The 26,043-nt window shown below is 32.2% G+C and overlaps 1 protein-coding gene across 2 annotated transcripts; it reads right to left on the bottom strand.

The window, feature by feature from the left end:
* Positions 1-1,184: 1,184 nt before the first annotated feature.
* LOC140054156 (tetraspanin-18-like) lies at positions 1,185-25,965 on the bottom strand. Of its 2 annotated transcripts, none has more exons than XM_072099042.1 (7): positions 25,837-25,965; positions 9,523-9,633; positions 8,519-8,728; positions 7,731-7,904; positions 6,492-6,686; positions 3,876-3,959; positions 1,185-3,250 (listed from the first exon to the last, which is right to left on the bottom strand). In XM_072099042.1, the coding sequence occupies exons 2-7, from the start codon at positions 9,583-9,585 to the stop codon at positions 3,194-3,196; spliced, it is 783 nt and encodes a 260-aa protein (XP_071955143.1). In that variant the 5' UTR covers positions 9,586-9,633; positions 25,837-25,965; the 3' UTR covers positions 1,185-3,193. The 2 variants fall into 2 exon arrangements, with proteins under 2 accessions (XP_071955143.1, XP_071955144.1); XM_072099043.1 differs by lacking the exon at positions 25,837-25,965 and adding an exon at positions 13,475-13,606.
* Positions 25,966-26,043: the final 78 nt, after the last annotated feature.

The following is a 26,043-nucleotide window of genomic DNA, read 5'->3' as shown; positions in this document are numbered from 1 at the left end:
GTAGTGCGGTATTCCTATAGGCCTACTTGTACAAAAGATATCACTAATAGTAATAAGCCTACAAGGACTTATTCGGGTTTACCTTATATATCACTAATAGTAATAAGCCTACAAGGACTTATTCGGGTTTACCTTATATATCACTAATAGTAATAAGCCTACAAGGACTTATTCGGGTTTACCTTATATATCACTAATAGTAATAAGCCTACAAGGACTTATTCGGGTTTACCTTATATATCACTAATAGTAATAAGCCTACAAGGACTTATTCAGGTTTACCTTATATATCACTAATAGTAATAAGCCTACAAGGACTTATTCAGGTTTACCTTATATATTGCAGCCGAACCCGTTAAACTTACCTTGGTCTTACTTAAACATTCAATTAAATTTAAACATTCCTCAAACCCGAACACCAAACTGGTGTTCGTCTGCAGTCTAAATGAGAGCTGCAGAGGATTTTTAGCCGGTATTTACACCTGGTAGAAATAGTTAAGACGGTTGATACTTACGTGTATTCGAAATATCGTAACGATCATCAGTATTGAAATACCAATTAATCGATGGGTGAAAAACATTGTTACAAATCCTTCTACAGCAATTGTATTTATATTATGTTACCAATGGTGTCTGCAGTATACATTATGAATATAGATATTTGAACTAAAGCATTATTATGGTTTTAAACAACAAAGCATGTCGAAAAAGGACAACCTGTTACAGTATTAACTATCCGAGTGAGATAATCACCCGATATCGAAGAATATTCTTAATTGTAACACAGCACCATACTCTATTATGAGTGACCCCTGAAGCCCTACTAACGACTCTTTTATTCTTACAGTATTTTGAATATACTGTAGTAAAATTGATGTTAAATTGCATTTTAACACATTTTAAAAGAAATTGGAGAAGATCTCTAAGACCAGATTCTCCCGTACGGTAGTAGGTTGACCCGAGCGCATGCGATCCGCCAACCAAAACACACCCCACATCCACATACAGTCCTACTAGGTTCCATTACAAAATATCCTTTTTAAAAAGAATACAACATGCAATTGCAATACATGATTGTACTCTCAAAACAATAATTAACAGTTCAATCTTTTCTTATTTTATAACACTAATTATTTTGGGAGAAAACAATAATTCATCTAAAACACATTAAGAAAGAAATCAAATTTATAATGTAAATAGAACATTTATTCACCCTTGTTGATTCGATAGAAAAATAGTACAAATAGTATAAATAGAAAGAAAATAGAAAAAGTAATTAAATATAGAGAAATACAACACAATATTAGGTATACTTTTAAAAAGACTAACTGTATAACTTTAGTACAAAAATAAATATACGAGCAAGAAAATAAACAGCTCCAAAGTGTTTGAAATGCATTTTTTTTTTAAACTCATCAATTCCACCAAATTGTGGTTTGGCTCTATCATTACTCTTGTGGTATTTCCATTCTTTATAACAAACACTACAAAAAATAAAGTATTATTTAATATAATTACGTCAGTACACCACAAACGACGTGCTTTGAATTAAGCTCTTATAATGTATGTTAAAGTGTTATATTGTAGCCTGCAACCATATATGGAATACTAGTAAAATACTGCTTTAATTAACCAATCAACAACTACTAGGAATCCGTGGTTGTATTTACCATTCACTCTTAGGCTAAAGCAAAAACATATTCTTCATATTAAAAATTTCCTATATGAATACCACTTAAGGGAAATTCTTAAATATTTATTGACTTAAGTGAAATACTCTGTATATTTCACTTAAGTGTGATTGTGAATATGGCCACAGTACATTGGATAAAGTAAATAACACTTAAGGGAAATTCATAAATATGTATTGACTTAAGTGAAATACTTAGTATACCTCCTCACTTAAGTGTAATTGGTGAATATGGCCACTGTCAATTTTATAAAGAAAAAAAATAATATTAAACTAGCGCAAAAACAATGCTAATTAAGAAAAAACCAAAATGATTGAAAATGTTTAACTAACAAGATTTTTGCACATAATTAATATAAAAACTACAGAATCAGACAAGGAAATGTTATTATTTGATAACTATAAATGGAATGATAACAAATTTTAAACATTATTAAAATAAAATTATTATACTAAAATACCTTCACCAAATAAGACACTTTTGTTTACCAAAATATACAAATACATCTAGTATTTTTCTACAAGAAAAGTATATCTAACCTTCGTTTTCTTACAATTAATTTAAACTAAAATCTGACGAATAAAAGGAACACTATATTCGAATAAAATTGTATATGGTATATGAAATAAATCAGGATTATTTTTCTGGATATAACAACAAGTTTCAAACAAAATGCAAATATGTTTTGTTAGCAATTGCCTACAAAATTGTTCATTGCATAAGAAATTTGTTCACAGCGTTTTCTTTATAGTATATTCCATTTAAAATGGTTGAGGTATGGGTATTTACAAGTAGGTTATTAAGGCGCTTTCATTTTCACGACTTTCACTCGATTACACAGAGTAGAGAGTCGCTCGGTGCATACATAGAATGACTTTTTGACTCAACAGCCGTGTTGTCGCGTGGCACATCACGAAAACGAAAGATCAATAACATCTATAACAATGACATAAATACTCCACACACAGTTATTTACCCAAGTAACCCTTCCAAACATTGTAAGATACAAAGTGATTCTTTTTTATTTAGTTACTCGATGAAATTAATTTTTCAAATACGATAATAATTTACTGGCTTAAAACAAACTAAAATTGTTCCTTTTGAATACTGTATGAAAAATGTGAAATGAAATACCACCCATTGCAAATTATGTAATATTATGGAAATTGTATCAAAAATCTGTTTTGGAGGAAGAAAACAAAGATAAATCAGCCTTGCATGTATGGTTAAAACCTTCAGCATTGTCAGCCCCTTTTCCTTACAAAATTACAGTCAAATTTGGTAGCTCAAACATTATATATATATACAGAAAAGTACACTAACGTATTCTCTAACCAATATATATATTTACATACTAAACATGCTATCTATACAAAGAAAGCCTTAAAAAAAACACCGATTGTTATAACATAAAAAAATAAAATCCTGTAATAATAAAAACGAGTCCCTTTTGTGTGCCTTAAATGTCTCCCCATTGACTAATGCTGTGTGATGATGTTGACTTAATCCGATTCTCCCGCATTTCGGCACAAGCATATTGCAAAGAGCATGCAGAAGAGCTGAAAGAAATAATAAAACACAACGTTTAGAACAAATCAGTCCATGCAATGTTGATATCATCATTTAAATAATGCTCAATTTAAAGATGTATTGTCCCACTCTCCCTTGAATAGGTTATTTTGTAATTTTAATAAATCTAATCACTTATGTAGAAACAAAAATGTGTTTACATATAAAATGACAAAATAAATGGTTGAATTAATACAAAAACCCATAACTGGCTGTCAATTTGCATATTTGTGCTTTAAAATTACATTTTTCAGGTAAATAAATTGTTGTTTTCGATCCCATTTTTTGTCAAATTTAATTATTACTGTATTAATATTACTATTATGTAGCATATTCAACAACAAATTTTTTAAGAATACATCTTTAAAAACAAACAAAAAACACCAAAAACATGACAACCTTTGGTTAGATCAAAGTTATGATTGGTCAGCCTTGTCCTCAGTATTTATCACTTTTTTTTTTAGTTTAAGAGCAATTTAGTATTTCTAAAATTGTTCCTACTATTTATCATTTGAAGATACAATGCTGTACTTATTTAAACTGCAGTATTTATTATCACCCTGAAGCTTAACTAGCTTAGATAAAACTCAAACCGGATATTATATCCTTTCTTACCTCAACACATGCAACCCCAATTGCGCCAGCGCCAATAAACACAATGTAATCATCAATTAAGTTTTCTATTTCCACTCGGCAACCCTAAAATGTAATAGAAAAAAAAAGAAGAAAATTAATGCATACTCTGAAATTCTTCTTTCAGTGATACATGAACACAATTATTATTATTATTATTTACAATGCTATTAATTATATGTATTTATATTACACCTAAATAAATTCCTGTCATTTGATTGGACGAATGTGGGTCACATGGAGTGCAATAGTACGCACTATTCAACGATCGTTAAATAGTACTTTTTGAAACATTTTTGTGTACGAAAAAAAAAACGTTTCGCGGATGAAAAAAAATCTAGAAAACTAATTACCCTAAATTTGAGATATACTGTAATATGACTGTGTACTGTGAAATACAACAGCGCCACCCGTTGTCTGGCTTCGGTTTCGTTTCTCTTTTAAACATTTTTATTTTGTGTACGAAAAAAAAAACACGTTTCGCTGATGAAAAAAAATCTAGTACTGTATACAAATTAAATGTTAGATATACTGCATTTGTAATATGGCCGGCTCTGTACTGTGAAATACAACAGCACCACCTGTCGTCTGGTCTGAGTTTCGTTTGTAAACACCACCGCGGGCAACAGATTTTTGTGTACGATTTGGACATATATATGTACTAATTTCATTCAAAAAGGCATTTAAATTAGCTTTAGATCGTTTTAAAGATTTTGATTAATTAATGGGGACATCCCTACAAGAGACAAGTGGAATTGTTGGAAAAACCATAATTAGCCTACTAGATAAGTTCCAATTGTCTGTCGAAGTTTTGCCTTTCAGCGAAGCTAGTACTAGACTACTAGCCTAATAATATAATAATAATATAACAATTTATATAGCGCACATATCCACTAAAAGTGCTCAAGGCGCTAATTACAACACTGTTTGTTTATGCTTCATTAATACTAGAGCTCGCTTCGCTTGCTCCCCCTCTAGGAAGTGTAGACGATGGTTCTCGGAATGTTAATGTTCCCCTTTATACGTTTTCTGTAGGTTACCATTATTGAAATTCGTAAAACTAAACTACTCTGTTTCACAGTGTTTTAGATGATTAATAACATTTTACAGTATAGTTTTTATTGTTTGGTAGGGCCCTTTGGGGAGGTGGAGTTCATTTGAGGGAGGTGCTTATTTCGAGGGATATTTTTTAGTTTTAATAATATGGTAACATTTATAATCAAATGAAATCCTCCAATAGATATGAAAAGTGGTAAAAAAGAATAACAAATGCTTGGTAAATTGTAGATAACAGTGCGGTGAATTCTACTACAAATTTTATAATTGTGTTATTATAAATGTGGATGGACGTTTATTAGATAGTTGGGTTGGGGGGGGGGGTGGGATTATTATTCAAAGTGATGTTTTATTGGAGAGGCGTTTATTCAAATAAATACCATCCTAATAATTATTAATACATTATTTAATTTAATCATCTTTTGAAACTAACTGCCGTGACAGACTGGGCCCAAGAAAGAAGACATTACGGCTTGCAACATGGGCAGACATCTCGGTCCTAACGGGACACAGGAAGATAGCCTACAGTTATTCCTGCCAGTTTACTCAATAAATCTCAGCTATCGGGATTTCACTCGATTTTAAACAAAATGTCTTATCATCAAATCTCCCTATGTAATTTTATAATACTATTCCCCACAATATATTCCAATTGTTTATGGCGTATATTTAATTTGATCTTTATTAATTTGCAGTGTTTAAATTATTTTCAGACCTGCTAGTGTTAAAAGATAGGACAGAATTTTTCAAAAGCTGGCGAGCAGTCTTAAAGTAACAAGTAAACTGAAATTGCATTTTCTCGAGAACTACTTGTCCAAAAAACTTCATTTTTTAACAAGAGGCAAGAGTTATAATTTGTGATTTGTAATTTTAAAACATAATCTGATTTAATGTGCACGTTTTTTGATGCGGGTAGTTTAAAAAACCTATTTCTTTTCAAATTCACTCGTTTGATTTTCGCGTTGCTGTTCTATTGTTAGTCGACTGAAGCTATTGTTAATTGAAAGGCTTGTTACATAACCATTACACCAAACTCGCATACACATGCTTGTAATGAAATTAGCCTAAATCACAAACAGCATTACTAAAAATATATATTTTTTTTTTTTACCGGAAAAATCTTATGTAGGAGAATTTTACAGTAGGCGGAGGTATGCCCTCTCGGAGTGGCTTTCTAGTTTTTAGTATGTTGTTGGACATTAGAGGCCAATTTTCACAGACGAGTGGTAACTCTAAGCGGAATACCTCGCAGCTTGTCCCACGTAGAATCTGTATCTATCCTGAGTGGAAACTGACCTCTCCACATTTTGTGTAATGGTCGTAACATAGATTCTATATTTTTATTACTGTTACCACTCATCTGTGTAAATTGGCCTTTAGAGTTTATTCCATATTTCATTCAAAATTTATATACTGTATGTACATTATTCTCAAACTGTTTACCATAACCAGTCTGCTTTTCACTATTGTGAAACCTTGTCTGGTTTTATGAGTTGTTAAGGAGACTAACAGTGACATTGAAAAATAATATATAATACATACAACTGAATTAAAACCGTTAACTTTGCATTCTTCTGGATTGGGAGCAGAGCCTTCCTCATCTGTAGCCCCAACACAACAACTTTCAGGGAAAACATCGAAACCATTTTTCTTGTCATAAAATTGGTATAATGAATAAACATCAGCTGTCGTTGGCTTTGCATAATCTTCATATCCTTCATATCCACAGCAATCCAACTATGGGTTTACAAAAAAAAACATTATTAATATTGTAATGTCATTTAGAATATACCAAAAAAAATACTAGCCACAGAGCGGGTATCTTTCCCCACCCCTACTCCAGTAGTTTTAAAACCAGTACAAATTCTGGTCATGTTGGAGTTGTTCATTCTACCACATATGACAAAGTAATCACCCCCTTGATGGTAGGTAAGAGGTTATTGCTATTACTGACAGTACCACTTTAGCCCTTTAACAGTACATAAAACGATTTGGCCAAATAAAAAAGCTATATAAATTCGAACGTATCCATATACGTGTTGTGACACGGATATGTATATGTGAGTTTGCCCAAACTCTAGATTACTGACAGTACCACTTTAGCCCTCTAATATGGTACGTAAAATTATTTTGCCCAAATGATAAAAAGCTTTAATTTCAAATGTATCATATACGTGTTGTGACATGTATATGTGAGTTTGTCCAAACTCTCTATTAATGACAGTACCACTTTAGCCCTCTAGCGGTATGTAAAATGATTTTGCCCAAATGATAAAAAGCTATATATATTCAAATGTATCCATATACGTGTTGTGACATGTATTGTATATGTGAGTTTACCCAAACTCTATTAATGGCAGCACCACTTCATGGTAGGTAAGGGGTTGTTTAATGTGACAACAATCTCTTCATGGCAAGTAAGGATTCCATGCTCCGGTTTGGGTGCTAGCTTGGTGTTTTTGTCTTTTTGTTCTCTTCCTTTTGTTTTCCACTCTTTCTCTTTATTGTCGAGTGTATATAGAGACATTATTTATTTGCGCTATATAAATCTATCTATTAATATTTATAAAGGTGGTACTCCTTCATGATAAATAAGGGGTTAGCTTTTCACAGACAGGATTTGTGTCATTTCAAATGCTTTGGTAAAATAGTTTTATAAGAAGCATACTGTTCTTTATGATGGTACAGCATGTTATTTTAATGTGTCAACCGCATGTAGAGGCTTTATACATTATTTGCTAAACAATTGTAAATTTATGATCATCGTTATTATTAACTCACTATATATTCTGCTGTTCGCCATGCTGTAGTTAAATCAGTATCGTTTCCGTATGTTTCCTTGAATGCATCCTTAAGTTCGTCATTAATAGCATCCTCAACTTCGTTTGAATAGATAGATGCAAGGATGCCAGCTCCCAATTGTCCGCAGAACACAATGAGCAATATCATGAAATACTTTAATAGATAAAATAAATAATATTAGTAGAGTAGATGCAAATTAACATAACATTAAAACTACTGTGAATTGAATTGGTCAGATTTTGTTTCCTATTGCGAAGTACATTGTACTGTGTGATGTATTGTACCCCCTGGAAAAATTATTTTTTTAATTTTTGTTGTTGAATATGCCATTTTACTGTCACAAAACAGTTATTCACTTTGACCAAAAATTGGATCGAAAAAAACACATTTACCCAACAACCTACAATTTAACGCAAAAAATAGTCAAATTGAATGGAAGTCAATGGGTTTTTGGTGAAATTTAACTGTTAATTTTGTCTTTTATAAGTAAAATCCTTTTTTTTTCCTATGGAAGTGTATAACTTCATTAATACTGCAAAATGGACTACTAAAAGTCTGATTTTATAAATCTTTATTTCTCATAATTTTGGAGTACAAAACATCTTTAATACTGTACAGTGAGAATAAAAGTATTTCTTGGGTGGGACTCGAACCCACAACCTTCAGATCACAGATTGTTTTCTCTTACTCTAAAGTAAATTGTACGGACTACTCATTACATTGCTAACACACAATCAAAATTGAAAGAGTAGTTAGTTAATACTTACGAAAACAAGTAAGCATTTGCTTTCCATGATGGCTCCACAACACCCACAGAAAGCAAGAAGAAAGACAAGGCCACCAGCTGCAATGAGGATGTACGAACTGCTTCTGAGAAGATCATTGTCCAACAGCATAGCTAGATCTTCAATGGGAACCCAATCTTCAATTCCAAAATATAAAATGAGACCAAGAGCAAGCATGCCAAGACCTCCAAGCTAGGGTAATGAAAATAATATCAAATAATTAATAAACTTTATCATGGTACAATTCACGATAAGGACTATAAAGATAAATGGGTGAATAACCTGCGACTTGCAGCCTACTGGGCTAAATTGTGCACAGGTGTGTACCACATCTTTCTCCTCCTCTAAGAATCTCTTTGTGTCGTATACTGCCACAAAACAGCGCCTGTTCGTCTGTCCACAAAGATAGGGGCTGAATGGACCAGTACACCAGTGCTCTTCTAAAAGATGTACCGAGTTCTTTAAAGTGCACACAAGCCTGGTGTGAACATGGAACCTTCCTTATCCGAGAAGACTTGTTCTATTACCAGAACAATGGTCGAGGAGTGCCTTGACCCTGTGCTGATTATATAGCTATGGTTTGCGACGCCTCTGGCTTAACCGCTCGAGTGGAAACACAGCTCTATTATATTACATTATTTGGCTATATACAGTATTTTACTACTGTGCATGAAATTGAATTGAATTGAATTGAATTGAATTGAATTTCGCTAGTCCAAATTAAAGAAACTTTATTACACACTTCTGAAAGGTATCATTACAATCAATTTAACTCGACTGAATACAGATAACCATACACATAGGAAGGAATGCAAATTATTATTTTAAATTCTTCTTCCTCTACGGATTGTTTAGTCAATCTCACTGGTATTATTTAACAAATCAGAATCAATGCCTAGCTGTAGTGTGTATTCTTAAATGATGTGTTCTCTTAAACAGGTCATGAATTGTGAAGTATAGGTTGGAGAAGGAATAGTAAATCTTACCCATATTATGAAATTAAACACGAACAATAAATACTTCATACAACTTAAACCACAGCCTTCCATGTTTGTTATTTGTTCTTCTCAGAGATGTTCAAACTTTGATTGAAATGACTAAAAAAATAAAACAAATATCAAAAAAATTATTTAACAGTAAGCCAATAAGAACTAAATTGCAAATATTTTACAAAAATCTTTATAGAACTCTTTAACAAGTGAAATTTAGTTTCAAATATTGACAGTTTCCGGTGTTCAGAGAGTCCGGCATTTGGAGAGTTTTCCGGTTTTCTGAGAGTCCGGTATTGGGAGAGGCGAACCTGCACAATATAGATTGAATGACTATTAATACAAGTTAATAGCGGTCTTTCTATTGGTTGTCATCGATTTACTAAAGTCAATGAAGCTGAAATGACGAACTCAAAGGAAAGGTATTTACAAACTTAAGGTGTGACAATAACTTCGACAAAAGACATTTTGTCAACTGTAACTAATTCAAATATTTAACCCTGTGTTGTCAATTTCTACTCCTGCAAAGTCAAACCACTGTACAGTTCTCAAGCATCTATAATCATTAATAGGTCTTTATTCCGAGGATGATCTCTATAATAGGTTTGAAAGGACATGGTGGGCGGGGGGAACCCAAATTGGCTCAAAAAATAAGTGCTCCCTGAACTAACTAAGACCCCTGTTTATTTCACCTCTTTTACCAGTATTCATCCAAATATTCATTCACACAATAAAAATACATGTGTACTGTATATATTTTTGAAAACGATAAAATTTACATAACACCATTTTAATTACAGAATATTATTATTTTCTAGATAGATATGTCGAGTTACTTTTGAAAGTTTATATTTTGAGCAATTGTTTATTACAGTGTAATGCAAAACTAAAGTCAAAGCTATTAATAAAGTGATAAATAAACAAAAATATCAGTTCATTACATTACATAAAATGTGCCCAAATATGGTAGTAATATGACATCATCATGTCTACATATGAGAACATCACTTTTTTTTTTGTCACACAGAGTTTGATAGTGTAGACAGAGCTTTAGGTACACACATACAATCGTTTGAAATAGTCATTATCACATGATTATAATAACAAATGATCTCCTGTATACAACAAGGTAGGGTTGAAAAAAGGTGTGAACTCTCACTATATTGTATTATAAATAAAACAATTGGCAGCAAACATTCCCTTAATAGTATTTATCAGTTACTATTATACTTAATAATATTATTGTTTTCCTGTTATGAATACTGTATTACATCATCAAGGAAGTAAATTGATAAGAAATTACTAACGGTATTATGCTAAAAATAACAACATGTACATATAATATTACTTTATAAAGCTTCCATAACCCATGCCATACAATGATTGATGTTTAGTATTCTTGTTGTACACACAATACTCCTACAACCCATGCTGGAAGTAAATCATTATTTTGTAACGGTCACTTCTACGAAAGGGCCAATGTATATAGTTCTAATCCTGATACTGTGAGAACGGTTCCCAGTTTACTCAGCTGTAGTAGCACCAGGTTGAAAAATATTGAGGATCCACAAGCAAGGAGATGATATAAGGCAGCACAAGAAAGAACTGGCCAACACGCTACAAAATGCTCAGGGCTCCTAGCCAACGTAACACAAAATGCTCAGGGTTCCTAGCCAACGTAAACACAAAATGCTCAGGGTTCCTAGCCAACGTAACACAAAATGCTCAGGGTTCCTAGCCAACATACCACAAAATGATTACGGCTCCTAGCCAACGTAACACAAAATGCTCAGGGTTCTTAGCCAACATACCACAAAATGATTAGGGCTCCTAGCCAACGTAACACAAAATGATTAGGGCTCCTAGCCAACATACCACAAAATGCTCAGGGTTCTTAGCCAACATACCACAAAATGCTTAGTGCTCCTAGCCAACATAACACAAAATGCTCAGGGTTCCTAGCCAACATACCACAAAATGCTCAGGGTTCCTAGCCAACATACCACAAAATGCTCAGGGTTCCTAGCCAACATACCACAAAATGCTCAGGGTTCTTAGCCAACATAACACAAAATGCTCAGGGTTCCTAGCAAACATACCACAAAATGCTCAGGGTTCCTAGCCAACATAACACAAAATGCTCAGGGTTCTTAGCCAACATACCACAAAATGATTAGGGCTCCTAGCCAACGTAACACAAAATGCTTAGTGCTCCTAGCCAAAGTAACACAAAATGCTTAGGGATCCTAGCCATGTACCAAAAAATGCTCAGGGCTCCTAACAGCTCATTTCCTTACTGTACATTAATAATTAATACAGAACAAGTGCCAATACTGTAAAATACTGTATCTGACTACATTGTCTCTTTTATAAGTATAGTACCTCCTTTAAAATGGATTTAACCCAACGTCAAACATGGAAATGGAAGATAACACAATGTTTCCTATAGTGTTATCTATATTCCCTAATTGACAACTTATTTTAAAACCTAGTAAGTGAATAATATTCTTCTTCTTCTGATTTGGAAAGTAGAGCATATTATTTTATTTTTCTAAATCAGATTAAGTCTGAACAATGGAAACACTTGAAACGCAATAAGGAACTAAAAATTAAATTAATTTTCTATTTTTGTTACTATTTTTGTTATATACAGTACATTCATTTACAAGTAAAATAGAAAGTTTAGTTACAGAATTCTAGTACAGTTTCTTTTTAAAGAACCAATAGATTTTTGTGTCCCGAGTTATATTTCCTTAATTTGTTCATGGATTTAACAAGGCCAACAGCCATTAAGTCGCGTGCTACAATGCATAGTGATACCGGACCGACAGACCGACAGACCGACCGACATAGTGAACTATACTGACCGAAATTACTGAACATGTTTAAAAATGTTGAAATGTTTAAAAACATTTATATTTTTTTTAATTTACACGTGCGTAGCCTGTCACTTTTGACGTGCTCGTATAACGTAATTTCGAGTTGAAAAGTAAGTCAAGAAAACAGAAATCGGGCAAAAAGAGTGCGCAATAACATTTAACGCAAAAATATGCGCACTCATGGCAATTTTGTAAACGCTTAGACCGCGTAATTCTTTATTGCGCACCGTGAAAACATAACCACATTGATTCCTGGCCATAAGGAATATACTGTGAAAAATTGACCTAGCTAGATGAAACTGATATCAAGATAAGGTCAGAAAGCGATAAAACGCATAGTGATACCGGACCGACAGACAGACCGACCAACCGACCGACATAGTGAACTATAGAGTCGCTTCCACGCGACTAAAAATATAACAAAGTAATTGAGTGTAAAATGTATAGGAGATATCATACATCAATTTACTATAATATCTCAGCAGTTTTTATTAATTCCATTCACCTTATTGCAAACATTAAGAATACTCTCTTATTTTTTTTCAAATATGATCGGTTGAACCACAGGAAACTCAGGACACTATACAATGGGGATAGATCAACTTTACCTTGAGTACAAGAGTTGCTGTAGGCTAGTCCCTTACAACTATTGTCACAATCACCATTACTAGGCGCCAAGAGTGGCTAAAGTTTTATCTTTGGTTCAATTTGATGTAAGCCAATTATTCTAACCTTACCTTTGGGCAGAAAGTATGGAGAAAACTTAATATAATCAACTAACACCACTTTAAATGGTTATAAACCACAGTCAACTCTTATCAACATAGGCCTACTATCTCAAAACGAACTAAGACTCTCCAAACCACTTTGCTCTCCAGTTAACTGTCAATATTCAGGCAGATCTCAAGTTTAACCATGGAGGAAATATATAGATTTCTCTATGGTTTAACCTAGTAATGTTCTTGCACGATTTCCTGAAATATCTTCACTTTCCAATAACATACACTTTGACAATCTTAATATAAATTCCAATAATATCTAATTGGTAACTCCTAAAAACCAGTACTCACCAGAGCAATGACAAGTCCTCTGTGAAGTCTGACTAAGAACAGGTTCCTAAAACGCCTTAAATTTCAAAGCCTTACACATTCCTTACAGTGAACACGTCACCGTAAACACAATAGTTGCCCAACCTTACTAACAATATAAAGGCTTTAGTCATTTGTGTAGGTTATAGGCGGTATTGAGAGCCCCTATTTTGTTTATTCATTGACCCATACTGTGTCATTCTCAAACCTTTTTTACACTTCAAACCCATTAAGTACGGATTGTGGTTTAATAAATGCTAATGGAGGAACTAGTCTGATTTGTACAACAAAATGCTATACGTACAACAACACAATATTTTATTATCGACTATTAAACATATATCTATATATCTTTCTTTTGTATTGTGCTATAATAAAACTTGACAAAGCAACACAAAATATACATTGCAAACAATTGTGTTTTTTTTTCAATTAAACTTTTATAATATATTTTGGTGTGTATACAGATGAAGAATTACGGAAACTTTGTATCCCCACCCCATACAATGCAAGCCTACACTACTCATAGACAATCATTGTTGTAGGCTACATGAACAAAATATTTATAGAAAATCATTGTTATACATGAAAATTGAATCAAGGATTTCCAATTAATTATATTTTCGAGATCAATTACAAATTATTTTTTGGAAAATTCTACATCATTGAAAAGCAATTGAATCAATTCATGTCATTAACATATCTGTTTTCTATCATTAAAACTGAAAATGTTAACTTATAGACAATGAATGTTATACATGGATAGAAACAAAGGCTTCAAAACATCTGCATTTGGACATCATTTTTGGATCCATTATGAATTTAACAAATTATTTATAATAATATGAAAACTCTACATCATTGAAAAGCAATTGAATTATGTCATTAAAATATCTGTTTTCTATCATTCAAAATTAAAATGTTAACTGTTAAAAAGCTTCAATTATTAATGGATAACTATATTTAATACTCTGAATTCAGTCAATGTGTATAAAAGTTTAATAAGTTATCACTCTAGAGAGGTGGGATTCACCTGTTAAAGGTGTTGAAAGATAAATTTATCTTTTTGATAATTCATGTGCTTATTATTATAGATTTAATTATGAGGTTCTTATTGGCTAGTAACAGTATATGATTGTATAAGAGTCATCTTAATAATTATACAGTAATTATTTTACTTGTGCATTGCGGCGTATTTATCACAATTCTAAAAGTGAAAACAAATCAAATAATTATGCAAGTTTCATATGATCAGCTTTAGGCCTACTGTGTCAATTTTTTAGGCCCTGTTTCTGCTTCTTAAAAAATAACCAGTTATTAACAATCTGAATAAATTAACTCCAGTTTCTTGGCAGCAGAAACTGGACAGATTTTCAGTAACCGGTTAAATGGTAGCCTGAAAATAACGGATAAAGACAGCCAATCGACTCAATGTTATTAGAACGTCATTTAACCTATTATTGCTGTGCAATTTAAAATAATGGCTATATTGGCATTTGCTAACATTGAGTCAACTACACTATAGTAATGTTTGAATTAACCACCAGAGCCCATTGCATTTTGGGTAATGCTATTGATTTCCGTCAATAGTTTATTTGGCTCTATGCAGCAGAAACAGACCCTAACAGTTAGTATCATTCCATCACAATCCCTAGAAATATTTTTTAGCTAAAGAAGTTAATACTACACAAACAGTGATATTGGTAGTCTGTATGAGTGCTAACTTACCTGGATAAACCAACATTAGGCCTTTCCCCTTCAAGGCGAAAAGTTAAAAATGTTTACGGACTCCCCTCCAAGACAGTTGTACAATTCCTAGGGCCTATTTCTGCCACAAGCAAATAAAATGCAGATGTAGTTTGCATATTTAAAATATAATTTGCGTTATTGTTTTATAAATGGCATTGTGGTTTGGAGGTTGTAAGCTCATCCATAATCCCAGGGTCATTGGTTCAGATATTAAAACACAAAATGAACCGAATTTAAACTATATAATTATTAAAACTGTGATTTAAAAGCTTAATGGAGCCTAAAATAAGAACAGTGGATTATTGGATGAAATATAGATTAATGTTAATCTGTTTTGATTTCCCAAATTGCCATCCATCCTCACTTCATTATTGAAATATTGTAAGTATACGCATATAGATTGAAATTCAAAATTCTTAGCGAAATATTTGGGTATCATATCAAAGCATTTATTTATTTCCCCGAATAAATGCTCGCCATATGCATATATAAGATAATACCGTATATGCCCTGTGGTCTATGGTATGATACTCACCCTGTAATCGAACGTTCGTCGATGATCTATCCTCGACGCGATTATGAGATCATGTTCCGAATATGAGCACTGTTTCTATAATTTGACAGTATTATTCATATATAATTTACACAGTGCTAGTATGCAACACAATTGATTTACATATTATGTACACAATATACATATGTCTACTTGTAGTAGAATTTATTACCGTACTGACGTGGGTATAAGCCCACCCCCCTCGAACATGAAATCATGTTAAGTTTGGGAGGTGGGCTTATACCCCGAGGATCCAAAAATGCAGATCGTCAAAAACAGCACATGTACACTGTGTATTCCACCATGCGAGCGAGCGCCCTCACGTGTACGACGTTGTGTCTCTAATACACGAGGTGTAGAGTGTCGGAAAATTAAGCTTATAGTTCGTGTAATTTATTGTAGAATATCTTATTTTAAACATCAATTTAACAAGAATTTATCAAGCAGAAAAGCAAGTATACAATGTTCGTTAAATAGAAATGTACCAAAGAAATTTAATAAGCTTGTTTATGGCAGCCGATACCAAATAGTGGTTTTCCGTTTTGGCGACTTGTAGCGTCGTGTGTGAAGCGATCTTCGACCACGATGGAGTGTAAACAAAACAAGACCGCTAGGCCTCATATGGCCTAGCGTATATTAGCCTAGCTTGGTTATGATCAAAGGTAGGTGTATTCGGTGTATGGACGTCGCCAATTACAAAATAATGTATTACGACACACACTGTAGATCTTCGAATTAATGGGTGGGCTTATACCCGAGTGCCTCATTTTTCATGAAAATTAGTCAAAAGTCGGGGGTGGGCTTATACCCGAGTATGGGCTTATACCCGCGTCAGTACGGTAATTGACATGATCTACAATTTATCAAGCATTTTGATACAATTTTTACTGTATGTTATCACTACTTGATGTTATATGTGTTGTATATTGTGTTGTATTTCTTCATATCTAGGAGGATTTATTTGATTATACATTTTACCATATTAGTTTTAAATCCAAAAATCCCCCGAATAAACGCCTCCCTCAAATGAAATCCATACTAAAAACCCTCCTGAGCAATTTGAATAAATACGGTAGTTGGTTCATAAACAAACACTTAGTATGTAAAGTGCATGTATTTTAAATGTTTTTCTTATAGGCATACTGTAAGTTACAGAAATTTGTATTATGCCAATGAAGAACATTTTTTTGAGAATGTCATATATTTTTTAATAACAAAGTATATCTACGTCAATGTCTACTGTACCACATGTTAAGCAATATTTAAATTTAATCAGCTATCAATATTAAATAAATATGGTTATCAAATAAATCATACAAAAATGAGGGTTGGTACTGATGCTGTGATTTACTACAGTACTTGTGTTGGTAAATACCAAAGAGATTATTAAATATGAATAGAGAGTCGACCATGAAGAGAGACAACGAAGAGAGACAACGGCATATGGCTACATCATTAATATCACTATGCAAGATTGAAGTCACGCCTTGTACTCGGTAACTGTACAATCTATGTATGCGAAGATTTCAAACACCAAGAAATTATTTATTGTTGTTAACAATGAGTTAATTTGTTTCTACTGTATATTATCATTATATAAATTAACAGGTATACGGAATATTAATTAATTTACAAAACGATAAAGAAAATCTGTGAGAATGAGAAAAAGTTTCCCACACCAAGGTTCAAACTCGGAACCTTCTACATATACAAATATGTTTATTCATCAAATCATAATATACTGTAATGATATGTACTTAATATACAGATGTCGTAACCAGGGAGGTGAAAAATGATAATTATTTTTCACCTCCCTGTCCTTTCCATTAGACCTGACCCATGGGCTTTTATGGTATTGTTAAAATTTGATTGGATAGTGACACTTTGTTGGGATCAGAATAGAAACCAACAATGAAAATGATGTCAACAAATTATGACAAAAATGACAAATTAATTATTAGCCATTTTGAACCAGTATTTACTCTTCAACAACATTTAAATACACTGATATAAACACAATTATTCATTCTCGAAATATTCTAAAAAAAAACCAAATAAGGCTGGAGTCATTCACACTTAAAAACGTACAAAAAGTATGCTTTGACGTGACACAATAAAACGTAGTAGGGATAAAATGGCATACTCATATGCTGATCACATTACTATAAGTACCCTCTAACTAAGCATCTAATCTCAATAGTACTTCTAAAATGGCAGGCTTTACCGTGATTATAGTTCAACGTTCCTAACCATTACCATCTGCACTAATATCATAGAAAACCACAAATGTACAGTTAAACCTTATTTTCCATTACTACGTCGACGTCCTGATTGATTGACACACGTTCGTACAACGATAACGATTCACGTACGTTTAAATCCTCCAGCGCAAATCAAGCATCGTATTTGCGATGAGCACTTACGATTTACAATTATACTTCACATCTACAGTATGTAGCATTTTTAAGTTTAATTTATTGGTAGATATTTAATTTTTTGGAACACTTGACCTTTTGTAAATATAATGATAATATAAAATTGATAAATATACTTCAAAACAGAAAGAACTGACAATCAGGAAGAACATGAATGATATTAAAATCGAAATATGATAGTCAGTGATATAACATACAAATTATTATATTGTTTAAACAACAACAAAGGTTAAACAAATAATGTACAACAGGCAATATACTGGACTGTACATTGTGTCATTTCAATGCTTTACAGTATACCCCCTTTTTTATAATACTGTACTATTGTACTCATATGTGCAAGTTGTACTGTAGGTTATATTTTACAGTAATCTATAATACCCTATTACAATTATGATTTGGGCCGGTCCAGGGTATGATGCTGAAAAATATAAATACTTTGAGAGCTTTTGGCTGATCTTGGAGTGGCCAAAATTTAAATTCTTGTGAAAAATACCAAATTGGTGATTCAAATGTTGCATCCGTTTTTAAATATATATTTTAATTTATTTTGATATAGTATTATATGCAATTTTTTAAAATTGCATATAATACTATCAAAAATTTGTAAAAATTTGTATTAAACATTAAAATGTTTAATACAAATTTTATTCTAAATGTTTTTTATACAATCAGTGCAATAGGAGACCTACTAGATAGTGATTAAGTTCGCTTTTTAGGAATCCTGTCTCTGCCTGGTTTTGCGTGATGTTTTCTTGTTCATGTCCATGTTTTTTTATATTGCATTTTTATGAGACAAAAATAAATGAAATGAAAATGAAATGAAAATAAAGTTGTTATTATTATTATTATAACTCAGCTACAACACACTACTCCATGGCAAGACTAAAGCAAGATATATACAATTCTGGAAAATGTAGTTTTTGAGTTTACAAATGTAGATGTTGGGAGATATAGTAATGCTCATTTCCATTATATCTTCTCTTAGATTAGATTTTATGTAAATATTTCTTGTAGTATGACGTCCGTAACTTACTTACAGTACAGTAATGTACATAACCCTTCAAAACATAGTGTGTATCTAGATTCATAAACTGTTTCCCTATTCTAATACTCCTAGTAAATCTTACACTGAAGTGAGGTATTGCCATAAATATTAATTATTTTAATAAGTATTTAAGTATTTCCCTTAAATTGTACTCACTTTACAGTAGATAGGAGATTTAAAATTATATAGGGTAACTGTTTCCCTAGCGTAAGTGGGAATGGCGAATACGGCCACTGGAGGTTACAGACACCGTCGGGGGGGGGAAGGACATGCAAAATATTTGTGTTGATGTCCTGGCGTGTACAGTATAAACTCCAGAGTTTTGTTAGGTGAAAGATCATAGCAAAACAGTTTATGCGTCTATATGTAATGTACACTCTGTTTACAAGGAATGTTTATACAGTATCAGTATACAATAATTAGCATACATATTGATTGTGCAATAATTAGCATTGAAAACATATTGGAACAGCACTATGACAACAAAATGTTAATGATACATAAAAGCTTGATAACATGAAGTCGATTTGCTGCAATAAAGCAAAGAAAACAGTGAAACCATTATAATATTCAGTGGCAAAATGAGTAAAGTGCTTGCTGGTTTAATTGCAGTATGGCCGCAGCAATTGGCCTAGCTTAATTGCAGATTAAGTACAAGATCATTAACAAGATAGTTTACATATTGGTGTGAAAATCCAGTTTTAAAATTAGTCATCTGGGAACAAAAACAAAAAATCATATTTTGTAATTTGTTCTGAAGGAAACTGATACTTTTTATATGAATCAACATCACTTTTATTTCACTGCTGACATTAAACTTTAAAAACTGTTTATAGCGCAACTTAAAAATCAATTTTGTTGTATTTGGAAACTAAGGCTCTAGACATACTGTAGTAGGTTGAACAATCAATATCCCACTACAGGTATATAAAAACCCTCTCTAATTTAGTATACATTCAACTCTGGTTTTCCAGAAAGTCTGGTATTCAGAATGTGTTTTTATTGGTAAAGAAGAATTTGGGACCTTTTGCAAAAGTCTGGCTTGGGAGAGTTTATAGTACGGTTTTCAGAGAATCTGGAATTGGGAGAGTATATTAACATTATTTTATAAATCTAAAGCTCTGTCTACACTATAAAACTTAATGTGACAAATATGTGCCCATATACTGTACATATATATGTATGGACATGGTGTCAAATCACTAGGCCTACCATATATGGGTATATCACTTCCTTATTTGGGTACTGTATATGACTACCATGTTTGGGAATATGTTTGATAGTATAGACATAGCTTAAGATGGCACTCCATTGCTTAACATACTGTAAATACATGTACTGTACTGTTTACTAACACAGTATATTGCATTATAAACTATAAAGAGCTGCAGATAGTAAAACTGTTATTTTGTGTGCCACAGATATTAACTGCAAAATGGAAAATATGTTGCTACCAGAGTTAATTTCTTCTTGTAATATTTCAATGACCTTTCGTTGCGGCAGAAGAAATTCATTTTTTTTAAATAGATGGCTTAGGGCTTCTTTGCTGCTTTGAAGAATTGATTCAACAAGAGATAATGGTATAAAAATATCAAAGAAGAAATGTCCATGTCCGACTACAAGTGCAATCAATTATTATGTGTATTGTAGAATACTGTATACAGTTTGCGTCACCAATCAAATAGCGAACGATGTCAAATCAATAGAAAATAAGGAGTTACGAATGACATAAGCATCATAAATTGGACTGTTGTCTATCTAACAATAGACAATCAATATTGATATAAAATATTCATATCCTATACTTGTAACCTACTGTATTAATAATAATACAATATTATTAACTACTGTATCCAAAAAATATATAATTTATATCATATTTATAATCCCTTTTAAGGTGACACCTTTGGGACATTCAGTAATGATGTCCATGAATAGGCGTTGGCCATGTACTATATTGTACAGTATATTAAAATTCACAAACCAACATCTATCTATCTATCTATCGTTCTTTGTATCACGTACGAACACAACGGCAGTACGAAAAGAAATGATGACGCTACTACGTTGGATGGCTCCCTCTTGAGGGCGTGGTTACGGATGCGTGCATTATCCGATAGGGGTGCTATGTTATATATACGGATTTTTCTTTTTCGTAAATTGTATCCTCTCTTCGGAGAGAGAGGCTATATTGTAGGTTTATCCAGGTAAGCAGGCACGAAATAGACTATGTTGCTCCCTGTACATTTTGCGGGACAAGTCAAATCGAATCAAACCAATATTTGTTACATAAAAAAAGGTGTACCGTACTGTACATACAAAAATTGTTTTCCTCAACAGAAATATAGTAAAAAAACAGGAATAGGTTTTGTTGTACAGTATTTGGGGAGTTCTCTTATAATAAAACCATTTTTCTTATGCTAGGAAATATCAATTTGTTTAAATAAAAATCCTTAAATGATAAACTTAGCATTATGTAGTTAAAAAAAGTACATTAATTAGTTATAAATAGAAATATGTATTATCACATATATTTCAGCATTCATATTCTGAAAATGGTTGATACATCCTGATTAATCAGCATACATGTTACATGGAATTTAATTTAGAAACCACAAATTAACTTTGACACAATTGGACCAAATCACTGTATTGAAATGAATTCATAAGCAGAATACAGCAGAAATATAGTGCAGTTGTTATGCGCGATTTGAACGATTTGCGCAATTTGAAATTGCGCAAAAAAAATCCTTGCGCAATTTGAATTGAAACATGTGTTTCAAATTGCGCAAGCAACGTATTAAATTGCGCAAGTAATCTGCAAATTGCGCAAGGTTTTTCGACAGATTGTGAAATCATGCACACCCATATTTTTATAGTAATTTCTAAGAATGATTCAAAATTAAAGATAAATATCGCATTTCCTTATTTTAGTAGTGCAAATATTGTTATAAGTTAGCATACCGTCGAAGAACCGACGAAGGAAAACGAAGCGGTGGTGTTCCACCAGGCGGGCGCGGCGCGGGCGGCCGGCTATACTACTCTAGCCTAGCTAGGGTCTGGACTACTGATACTGACTAGGTTACATGGCCCAGCTTAAACTAATATTAAAAACTTAAAAAGTGAGTATTAAACATTATCTTCATTGAAATGGTCTTATTTATATAATAAAATACTAAATTTTAAACTCCTCTGCCTAGGCCTAGCCTAGCCATGTATGGGAAAATTTACAGTTCGTTTTCAAATTGCGCAAAGGTGTCATATTGCGCAAGAACTATCTTGCGCAATTTACAAATTGTGCAGCGCAATTTAAAATTGCGCAAAGATTTTCTTGCGCAATTTGAAATTGCGCAAGTTGATTGCGCAATTTGAAATTGCGCAAAAAAATCCTTGCGCCATTTAAAATTGCGCAAGAATTCTTTGCGCAATTTCAAATTGCGCAAGGATTTTTTTGCGCAATTTCAAATTGCGCAAATCGTTCAAATCGCGCATAACACAGTCAATGAAGCCAGTTTCCACTAGGCAAATTATTCGGCGGAAAAAATCCAACATTTTATACTACCATTTTATACTACAAGATCTGTAGTTTTAATTTCGTTTATGTGTCTACAGAGTTGACGATATACATGAATGCACATAAACGCATGGAAACTCATTTCCTGAGCTACTCACTGTATTATAATAAATTTTGCAATTTTTTGGATCACAAAAATAGAAACTTCTAAGTGCTAACTGTTAATTTCACTGATTTTGATAAGAAATATGATTATGCATGATGTACGGTAGACACTTTCAATTTGGGCGACTCAATTAATTTAGTGGAAACAGGCCTTAGGATCCATACTAAAATTTCAGATAGTAAAATCCCTCCTTTGAGACACCCCTATTAAGGGGACACTTTTCCATGACATAAGGAAAACTATATATGTATTAACACTATGTCTAACCCCTACTAAGAGGACACTTTTATTAAGGGTATACTTTTCAATGACATGAATGAGGGAAAATATTAACTAGCCCAAAGATACTTTATTAAAGAAGTATTGTCCCCTAAATAAATAATTATTAAACATTTTTCTGTTGAATATGCCTTTTTAATGTCACATTATCCACTTTGAACAAAAATTAGATCTAAAAAAAATCTATTTACGGTACCAGAAAAACTGTAATTTAAAGCCAAAAATAGTAGAATTGGCTGTCAGCCAATAGATTTTTGGTTGGATTTAAATAACCATTTATTTTGTCATTTTATAAGTGAAAAAAAATATTTTTTCTGTTTTTTTTTCTATGGAAGTGATTAAATTTATTAAAACTACAAAATAACCTATTCAAAGTCTGATTTAATTAATCTTCATTTTTATGTTTTTGGGGGGACAATACTGTACATCTTTATTAAGGGGATGGGTTTTTTAGGGTGTCCCCTCAAAAGAAGTTATTAAACCAACTTTACTGTACTTCTAGAGAGACTGTACAGTACATTACCCTTATGAAATCTGAAAATAAAGTTGAGCAAGATTTAATTTTTTTTTTTATATCATTGATGATTATACTACTTGAGAATTTATACTGTGTTGATTTTGTGGACAGAATAAATGAAGTAAGTCTCAAGCATTGTTCGCACTGAATGTGAAAGAATTACTCTGACATACCAAATATGCGAGACTTTATTATATGAATAAAGCCAAACAAAGCGTGTCTAAATATTTATCAAACAAACTTTTGATTCTTTAGTGCTATATAAAACTTGCAAGGCGAAACTTAATTTTTTAAAATTTATTTATTCAATTTCTGCCATATACATAACAAAGAAGACAAAACAATTATAAAAGGAGGCACGGAAAGACCAAAACTAAACACCTATGCTAGTTGGTCAACCCAGAACAGAGAAAAATAAATAAATTACGTTCTACAATAAAAGCATCGACAAGAAAGCGACCAACTACACACATTTTCCATATCAAAATTATTTAAAAAATAAATATTGAGATAATTAAGTAATTTGGTTTTAAAAGAACTAACGGATTTCACTGGGTAAGTTATTCCAAATTCTGGTAACACGTGGGATATATATGATTGAAAAGAAGATTCAGTTCTGCAGCGACGAATATCAAAAAAAGTACCAACAGAAGAAGAGCTACGAGTAATACGTTGTGGATTACGAATATTAAATAAATGGTCAGTATTAATTATATTAGAATTGAAAATCTTAATAAGAAAAACGATATCAGTAAAGTGACGCCTATAACATAATGGTAATAAATCGCATGTTTGAAGTCTGCATTTGTAATCAGCTTCAAAATTATTAAAAATAAATTTAGTTGCTCTACACAGGGAGTACAACTCCCTGCTCTACAGTACGCTGAACTCTCTCAAGTTGTCTTATATAAGTTTTGTAATTGGGAGACCAGACAGTAGAGCAGGAAATAAATAAAATATTATTAATATAAATTAAATATATTAATGTTATGGTTCATAAAGATAATAAATAGGAAAATGTAATACACGTCATGTGATATGAAACCAACCAATCAGCATAGCAGATATAGACAAGGTGTGTTATAAAGCAAACTATTTTGTCACTATTTCGGAAAAAAAACAAAACACTTCCCGTTAGAATTTTATATAAAATTTGTATACTAAATTTGTATATTAAAGTTTTGTTTTCGATAACTTTTTTTTTCTGATTTTGCATTCAACTAATTTTCAGCGTTCTCTTTTTGTTTTTTACATGTTATAAAAAGTCTACAATTATTGTAGAAATTCCCTCTATATAATAAAGAATTATTATCATTATTTGCAAATAATCCTTTTTGAAGGTTAGATATATCGATAATCCACTAAAATTAATTTTTAGTAAATTTTGCAGCTAAAACTAATAATATATGCTCTCACCTAACATCAAGAATTATCATTTTCTGTATAATTCTAATACAGTTTTTGTATCAGAACTATATTTGATTCTGAGATACAGTTTTATTTTAGTCTAGATTTAAAACATATAATTGTTATGTAAAGTATAGTATTTCACGGTCTTCCCTAAAACCCTAGATTCCCAAAGAAGTGGAATTGTTTATTTATAGAAGAAAATATATTAAAATAGAAAGCAAATAATGACTGTTATTTTATAAATAGTTATATAAGGAAACCTACTGTCACTACCTACCACTGTATCATATGCTAAGTACATTTATCAATTTTAATCATATTAATTAAATTCCATACACTTCTTCATCATAAATTAGAAAACAATTAAATATGACCTAGGGCGGCCTATCTAAGTATTCAAATCATACTATAATTTAACCGATATATTTTAAACAATTTTCTAGCAAACGTAGGCCAGGTAAACCACTAATACCACCCCACCACCAGCCCCACTACCACACCACAGTGACTCTCTTCCACCAGCAGGCCTCAACCCACAAGTCGCTTTCAGTCGCTGGCAGCAATACGCCGCACTTAGCCGCGATAATATTGTTTACTTACATGATTCTAATCTTCCTAAAGTACACCAGCTTTCAATTTTATCAATAATTAATGTATAACAAATCACACTTACCTTCAATTAACACCAATTGACTTGATAAAGATGTGAATTATTATATAAGAGGTGTGGTTGGTGGTTGGTTTTGGTAAGCGACTACACAAGTAGTATACCGTCAGGGTTGTTGTCAACAAAACACAAGGATCGTCTATTACCACACGGGGGTTTCTGTGCGTCCGGTTTTGTTACGTAGAAGCAAACAGTGTTTTCTGTTTTTTGCAT

The sequence above is a fragment of the Antedon mediterranea genome, chromosome 7 (genome assembly GCF_964355755.1).
Source record: "Antedon mediterranea chromosome 7, ecAntMedi1.1, whole genome shotgun sequence".
Taxonomy (NCBI): Eukaryota; Metazoa; Echinodermata; class Crinoidea; order Comatulida; family Antedonidae; genus Antedon; species Antedon mediterranea.
The sequence above is the reverse complement of the archived record's forward strand: the minus strand, read 5'-3'. Positions and strand labels throughout refer to the sequence as shown.

Bases quoted from the DNA above. Each gene is read 5' to 3' on its own strand.
- LOC140054156 (XM_072099042.1), bottom strand. From the start codon at position 9,585: ATGGAAGGCTGTGGTTTAAGTTGTATGAAGTATTTATTGTTCGTGTTT. The intron at 8,729-9,522 runs GTAAGATTTACT...TCATTACCCTAG, and splicing joins TGTTTAATTTCATAATATGG to CTTGGAGGTCTTGGCATGCT. The intron at 6,687-7,730 runs GTGAGTTAATAA...GTAAACCCATAG, and splicing joins GGCGAACAGCAGAATATATA to TTGGATTGCTGTGGATATGA.